This window comes from Halichoeres trimaculatus, unplaced genomic scaffold (genome assembly GCF_033239565.1).
Source record: "Halichoeres trimaculatus isolate MK-OKI-2021-1 unplaced genomic scaffold, fHalTri1.1 fHalTri1_scaffold_19, whole genome shotgun sequence".
NCBI lineage: Eukaryota > Metazoa > Chordata > Actinopteri > Labriformes > Labridae > Halichoeres > Halichoeres trimaculatus.
The window spans coordinates 16,314,898-16,322,891 of NW_027437197.1; the positions used below are offsets into that span (position 1 = coordinate 16,314,898).

The window sequence follows — 7,994 nt, forward strand, 5'->3', positions numbered from 1 at the left end:
CATGAGAGCAGTTTTCAGGGACTTGGTCAGAAGTAAGGAGTTGGGTTGGTCCCGTCGCACATCTGGACGTGAACATGTGAGGTGATTCCTGGGTAAACTTTCTGCATCTGCAGCATGACCCCGATCTTCTTGCCCTTTTTTACTCTGCCAGAGGTTTTATCAGGCTTAACGTAGAACAACTTGAAGCAAAGACCTGTGAAATCAGACACTGAACTTCGGTAAAGTCAGGTTTAACCACCAACTTATTGGTCTTCAAGCAAATTTCTAACAATCCATATCATCCTAAACTGTCGGATGAATGTTGGGCTGTAAAACTCACGTTTTTCAAGCAAACGCCTCAGATTAGAGACCTTTAACATGCACTGGTGTATAACATTGGTGTCAAAACACTGACCCTCTCCTTCCAGTTGGATGCCATTGTTGATGGCAGCCTTCTTGGGGTCGTTGTAGACAATGACTTTTCTGACAAGTTCCACGTCAAACGGGGCGTAGACCTCTGATCCATCTTGGCATTTGATGTCCAGACCTTTGTGTTTCCTGGTGCTGCCCCTGAAAGGCAGCGGACATCTGGCTGTAACAAATGCCTCACATCGACTCAGACTGCAACTCAAGAATGCTTTCATTCACAGGAAATATTGACAGCAAAAGAGATTATAGACACAGCTCTGCTCATGTTTCCAGTGGTGCAGATTAAGTTAACAATGAACGGGAAAAAGGATCACTTGCTTGCAAGCGTTATGACAAGATACATTAAAAGTAAATAAAGGCTCTGACTATATCTTTGTTGCTTAAATACCAATTTAAGATTCTGTTTTTGTTAAATACAAATTGATTGCCTCATTCATTAAAATACTCATAAAATAAAGAATTTAGAGTGCATATATATATATATATATATATATATATATATATATATATATATATATATATATATATATATATATATATATATATATATATATATATATATATATATATATATAGTACCTCGGTGCTCCATAGTGACCCATTCCCCATTTATCTGATGTCCTCCTTTGGTTGGTAGGGTTTCCACTGCAGAGCTGACCAAACTTAGCCCCCTCACACACACCCAACAGGACTGGACACACACACCACCACAGAAACACAAATCTTTGTTACTTTGGAGGGTGTAAAAAATAATTCACGTCTACTTCTTAGATGGTATCCTGTTATGAAAACACAGGCTGACTTTTAGCATTGTGGTATCAAAAACTGTGTCTCCTTATTGGAGAGAAATAAGTGATCTGACAAATTAGCAATTTCTCTGTTATCACAATAAAATAATAGAATCACATTTGTAATTTAAGAGGTTGAAAGCAAAAATTCTGCAGAATTTTTTTTTCGACAGTTATTTTCTCACCCAGCAATACGATAAAATGTCTCATTTTCAGCTCTCCACATCTGGTCCAGATGACTTGAGATTCTTCTTGATTTGCTGGTAAACCTGAGCGAAGCTCTGGTTTTATAGACCCATGGGTGTTACCCCTTTACCACACTGGAAAGTCCAGACTGACATCAAAACAGAGACACTTTTGTAATACAACAATCACAATAAGGAGGATATCCTGCTCATTTTATGTTGTATTAGTTTACCTGTCCTTAGGTGTGTCCTGCACATTTAATCACCCTGCCTGCTTTTTAATATGAGAAAGTTGTTTTAAATATCCTTTATTTTATTCTAATGTCATAGTTTCTGTGATCCCCAGTATTAGATGAAAGCATTTCAAGTCAGCACAAGTTTTCCACTTGTGTCCTGCCTTAAACCTAAAACTCATTGGATCCACCCAAAAGTCACCTGAGATGTGTCTGGACACCAGGTAAACACAGGCTGACGTGCAGTGGGTGTGTATATGTATGAAGTGTTTTTTTAAAGCATCGTCCCTTAAAAAACATTATGAGTAAATTAGTGCAACTTGTTTTTCTCTTTGTCTGTCCCAACACTTGGATTCATGTAGCCAGAAGCTTGGACAGATTAGAGCTCTACTGCGCCTGTGCGTGACGCGCTGCCATGCAAACCAAGCACACCCCGCGCGCAGTTGGCGGGTTATCCAAACGACTTCCGTCTTCCATGTTTGTGTTCACCTGTCTTTTTGCTGTTTCTCAAAGTTTGGCCATTTCTCCTCCAGTTAAAGAAACATTTTACCAACAAGCTCCCGTGTATGTAAACAATAACACTGCTGCTAGCTGCCTCTTTGTCCCCGAGTCCGTGGGTACACCTGTACCTTTCCCTTAACTGCTTCACCTGGATTATACCAAGGAGGACTGCGCTACACCCTAAAGCTAAGTCACTGCTGCTTACACTCATGTATTGTAGGATTTACCTTGTTTGGTTTGGTTTGGTTTGAGCTTCATATTAAAGTTTTATGGTTGATCTTTTAACTTGTCACAGCTCATGAGATGCATTGCTTGATGCTTTCCTGTCTGCATATTTCTGAAAAGACTCTCTTAAAAACTGGCCCATGCAATGTGTGCTGCTCTTACTTTCTCAACTGAGTTGTGCATAAAGTTGAGGGGCCTTTCTGTCCAGCAGCATGGTCACAGATCAAGATTCCCTCTGCATAGTTTTTTATTTAAAACTTGAGCAGAGAGTTGCATTTTAATGAATTAGAAGATTTTTCCATACATATTTCCTTATATCAATCAAAAATAAGGTCTTATGATACAGATATGTCCAACTTCTGAAGAGACTGGTGCTTGTGACATGGAGGTGATCAGTCTGTGGCTCTGCTCAGGTGATATTAAAGCTCAGGTTCCCTTGATATCATCTGTATGTTTCCTTCCTCTTGACATGACCTCACAGATTGTATCAAGTAGAGGCCTAGCTGTTGGCCAGCAAACTATTTGGTAGAAGTTTTGACGTTGTGGGCAGGCGCCAGGGTGGATCATGACAAGCTTGGCAGCAGGTGAATATGTCTGCGTTGATAATCTTTTCCACATGGTTTAATTAAACTGAGTCATTTCTGTGGTGATTCAGCATAAAGTCATTTGAAAGGTCAGAGGACAGTGTGATATTGATGCATCTTTTGTTGACTCTACAATAACAGCCTGGAGGTGTATTTATTGTGTCTGTGTGTGTTGTGCCTCCTCTTTTTGCACCAACAGCCTTTTGAAACCTATTGTGTGTCCTGATAATTGTGACAAGCTTTGTCTGCAGGGGAGATGATCCTCTTCTGCTGCATACGTCAACCTTTGCACTCGTGTCCACTCATTTGTAATGAAAGCAGTTGCCTTTTGTTTCTGGTTGAATATTCTTTCATAGGAAACAAAAGCACGGCACTCGTTCGTCCTGAGTGAAGCAGATCAGGACGATAAAGCCAGGCCAGCACTGTGACACTCTGACCTTGTTGGTCCGACTCTTGTGCTGTTTTTAGCTCGGTCCACAAATAATGATCCAAAGAGTGACGGCCTTGAGGCGGGGGAGTTTACCTGGATCTTCCCTCCAGGTTGAGTCCATAAATACACACTTATTTGGCTCCATATTTCTTTTATTCCACCAAGATCTTCTTCTCTCCTTCAAGAGTCTGTTAGGTGAGAAACTTGTGAATTGAAGAGGCAGACGTATTTTATCAAGGTCTGACCTGCCCCAGCCCGTCTTCCTTCTCTCTCCCTCTTTCTTCCTACCGGGATGGAGTGACAGCCTGTCACTGTGGGCGCTCCACAATACGCCTCAGACCCCCCAACTATTGTGGTGCTCAGAAAAAGCATCAAGGTCTTCCTCTCTCTTGCGTTCACTCTTTTCTCTCTCTTTTCAAAGCAGAGAATCAATCAGCTGTACACACACACTCTCACACACACACATGCATACACACTTCTTCCCCCTTCCATCTGTCTATTCAGCAGCCAGTGATCATTTAGACTTGACATGTATTGTGAAAAACTGAGCTGCTCTGCCTCTTTCTTCTTCTCTTTCTTTCACTCCCTTTCTCTTTCAACTGTCTGTCATTAATGTCCAGGTCTTACAATATACGAACAGAGGAGGAGAAGAAAGCGAAGAGTGAGGGATGAATTGATGGATGGGAGGATAAGCACTCAGTGTCCTTTCTTTAAAGATTTGTTATTGTACAGTACTGTCTCCCAGTCATTTTTGGTTGGTGTTTCAGTCTGAAAGCCCGTCCACGTGCTCTTTTGTATGGGAAAGCAATAAGGCCCCATTGAATGAAGCTGAATGGACCTGCCATCCTTAGGGGCTGAGGCCTGAGGACTCCTATTCTTTAGCCCCCAATCTAATTGGAGCTGAAATGAAATGGAGGTTTCTTATGAAAATAGGCTTTGTTTGGCCGCAAGGCTGGTAATTCATAAACAATAAGCAGGGCCCCATTGTGTAGATAATAATATATTCATGCTGCTGGAGATGGGGAGAAGGCAAAGCAAAGGCTGAGGATATATAAGGAGGATAGGCAGAGACAGAGATGGAGAGAGTGGAGGGAGAGGAGGAAGGGGAGGAGGAAGACTAATAGCAAATAGTGGGTCAGAGAAAATTGGTAATGGTCGGGTAGCAGCAGAGGACTTATTAGAGGAAGTGAAAGGACGAAAAGTGGGAAGGAGTGAGTGGGAGTTAGGTGAAAGTGAAGGGAATAGGAGAGATAGACGAGATGAGAATGAGGCGAGGAGGGAAGGCGGGAGATTGGGGAATGCTTTTGAGTATTGAAGCATACAGGTGACTGCAGAGGGGGGAGAAGGCAAGTGAGTGAGAGTGTCTTCAAAATAGAATAGGTTACAGAGTGAAAACCTGTGTGGGTTTGAGAGTGGGGGAGCTGATGGAGTGGATTGGTCAAGTGCAGAGATGGAGCAGAGCAGAGGAGTCTAACAGGGGAGTGGGGGGTGAGGAGAGGAGAGTGGCGTGTCTGCGGAGGAATAAAACTGACAGGAAGCTTTTTACTGCCTGGAGACGCGGCGGCTGGAGGAGGAAAAACAGGTGAGCCTTCATTACACTTTGCTGCATCGCTCCGTCTGGATTATCTCTCGCTGTCATCTGTCATCCCTCAGGTCAGAGATGCGTCCGGAGCCCAGCCTGAGGCAGAGTTTTTAAGAAGTGAGTTTCTCTGCTTGACACTTCCACACAGAGGGACTAAAAAAGTGCTGGACTGAAGTGCTCTGGACTGACCAAAAAGGGACTCTGCTTCCTGTTTCTGCTGTGAGCTCTTACTCTTCATGCTACAGGCTGGGTTAATGGAGAGGGATTGGACTGGAGACAGGAGATAACTATTCCTTTGGAATGCTTTGGGGGGAAAACTTGCTCTCTGCTGACTTTCTGTTTCTCCGTGTCTCCTCTGGACAGAGTTTTGTGGCAGTGGAGGGAGCGGATGTGGATGACATGGATGCAGAACATCAGATATTAATCCACTGCTTGAGAGGATGGAGCATTTTTAATGGTGAGTAATTTGAAATCCTTGAAATACTGTTTGCACGTTGCTGATCTGCATATGCAAACTCTTCAGAAGAACATGCATCATTAAAAAAAAGAGAAACCTCATGTTAGAAGTGATGCTTGATGCTGGATCTGTGCAACTTCTTCGTGAAGGGCGTCAAAACAGGCAATACTAAAAACTAAAAAAAGCTGTTGTAAATAACATTTAAAGTTGCATTCAGTTATGAGCAACGTTTGCATCACTTTGTAAACTGTAAAAAAAAGCAAACCATGTTGTTCCTTTAAACTTCTACAAGAAGAGAGGATCATTCTTTACATTTTCGAGGTGTTACCTGAGTGTCTTGACCAAGAGGTGGTGGTGTTTGCGTGGCTCCTTATGCATATGATCCCAGAGACCTGACAGTGACAGTTCAAAGGTTTGGCCACAAGATGTCAGTATTTATCAACTTATGAGCTGTGAATCTATTCCACCAAATTCAACATAAAGTGTGTCATGATCTTCTATTTTATGTCTATTTTTTAATAAACTAACACCTCCAGTGTTGAAGATTTTAACTAAAAACTAAGAATTAATTCCAAAACAAAGACATGTTAATACTCTTAAAACCTCTTTTTTTATCTTTAAATGCTGAAACTTGTATCTCAAATAATCTAAAATTTCTCGGAACAAGCAAAAATGTCTTCCTAGTTTTGATGCAAAATGTGGTAAAGAAATCCCAAACTGTGAACCTGAAGAGTCACTGTTCTTGCACGCCATAGCAAAGGTTATCCATGGTTTCTTTTACCACAAGATGGCAATCACACACAATGTAAACCCTCTGATCTGTGTGTGTATGTGTATGTATGTGTTGTCCAGTACATACTTGTGCATTTCAGCAGATGTCTTTACAGCAGTATTTTGGATTTGTCTGACTTCACCCGGTCTGTTGGAGTGTGTCTCAAGCCGTGCTTTGTGCACGTGTGTGTGTGTGTGTCCCTGCTGTGGCTCCTGCTCTGTCTTGTTGTTATTTGCATGCAGCAGCAGAGTGCTTGCTGGCGGTGCTGGTCACTACAAGTGTCTGGCATTTGAAGCCTGGTAATCAGGCTGTGGGCAAACTGGGTGGCAGAGCTCAGAATGGTTTGCTGGAGATTATCCCAAAATTATCCATGAATTATCCCCGAGAATTACGCCTTTCCAGCCGTCAGGCCTCGTCCATTGATGGGACCAGGAAGAGGGAGAGTGTTGGAAGAAGAAGTGTGTGTTGTACGCTTTGTCGGGAGGAGATTTGGATGGAGCAGTGTTGGTGTCATGACGCTTGTATTTCTGTGTGTGAGTGTGTGTGTGTGTGTATGTGTGTGTGCCCTGTAATGATTCTGGCAGTGTTGTTACATTGGGGTAATGGAGCATGTTAATCCACATCAAACAGCTATTAGCAGCATATTTTACTCATAAAATCAGTCGTTACAGCACAAGGAAGAACAGATATCAACACATCACCTGCTTGCTATGTTGTTTTAATTTCTATTTTTTCTTCATAAAAGATCATTCCGTCATTTATTTTTCATTTTGTGTCAAAATGAAATCACTGTGCTCACGCAGCAAAAGTTTAGAGATTGTCAGGAAACCAAACTGTCGCCAAATCCCTAAAATCTTCAGCAAGCTGCTGTGTGAATGTGTATTTCTGAGGAGAGGTCTGCAGGTTTTCATGCCGTTTGGAGGATTGTATTAAAATTATTTCTGTGCGGCTGCTGTCACTGCACATTTGTGCTGTCATTAAGTCTGGGCAGATAGGAGGGACTGGTCGCCTGCTTGTGTGCGGCTGCTGAAGCTGCAGGAGATGAATAGTGCTGGTGAACCTCTCTGCGATAAGTGTTGGGTAAACGGGTCAGTGGATTGTCCTCTGAGGCTCAATCTGAGCTATTTTCCCTGACTGAGAACACAAATTATCTGTTGTATTCATCCCGTAAACAGACCACCAGTGGCGCCGACTCCACATAGTTTGTTGTGGCTGTGTTTGCGTGCTTGGTCACCCTGTTTTCTTGTGCTTTGGCTGAACACACAACTGTGTGTGCATGTGAACCAAAACACTGGGGTAGTCCAAATGCAGCAGTGGCTAACAAATGAGAGCAGAACTGTGGGAGAAAACAATTACACGTGGAGTACAAGTGGAGCATCAAATACGAATGCACACATCGTAGAGGCAAAGGAAGAACGATGAGAGGTGAAAGATGGGAGAGGCCAAAGTGCTTAAAGGTTAAGAACGCCTTTTTTGGATGCTGTACTTCCTGCAGAGCGCCATTTCTTGACCTGCTGATCAGAGGAGGGAGGGAGGGGAAAGTTTGGAGAGAGGGAAGGAGGGAGAAAAGGCTAAAGCTGCATGTGAGGTTGCAAGGTAAGAGGTGGGAGAGCTAAAAAGGGAGGAGTATTTGCCTCTGGCTGATGGGGAACAATTAGACCCAAGAGGAGACACACACACACACACACACACACACACACACACACACACACGTAGAACTACAGTCCCAGCGGGCGTTGAACTTCAGTGCAGTTGTTGCCATGGTGATACACTGAGTTGCTGACCCCCCGACTCCATTTTTCCTGACGCTTTGCTATTGAAAGAGATGA

At 42.9% G+C, this 7,994-nt stretch overlaps 1 protein-coding gene across 1 annotated transcript; it reads right to left on the minus strand.

The window, feature by feature from the left end:
- Positions 1 to 26: 26 nt before the first annotated feature.
- On the minus strand, positions 27 to 1,455 carry LOC141808571 (leukocyte cell-derived chemotaxin-2-like). Its single transcript, XM_074695232.1, has 4 exons — positions 1,382 to 1,455; positions 988 to 1,099; positions 395 to 549; positions 27 to 193 (listed from the first exon to the last, which is right to left on the minus strand). Exons 1-4 carry the CDS (start codon positions 1,404 to 1,406, stop codon positions 27 to 29), a joined length of 459 nt encoding a protein of 152 aa, XP_074551333.1. The 5' UTR covers positions 1,407 to 1,455.
- Between the last annotated feature and the right edge of the window lie 6,539 nt (positions 1,456 to 7,994).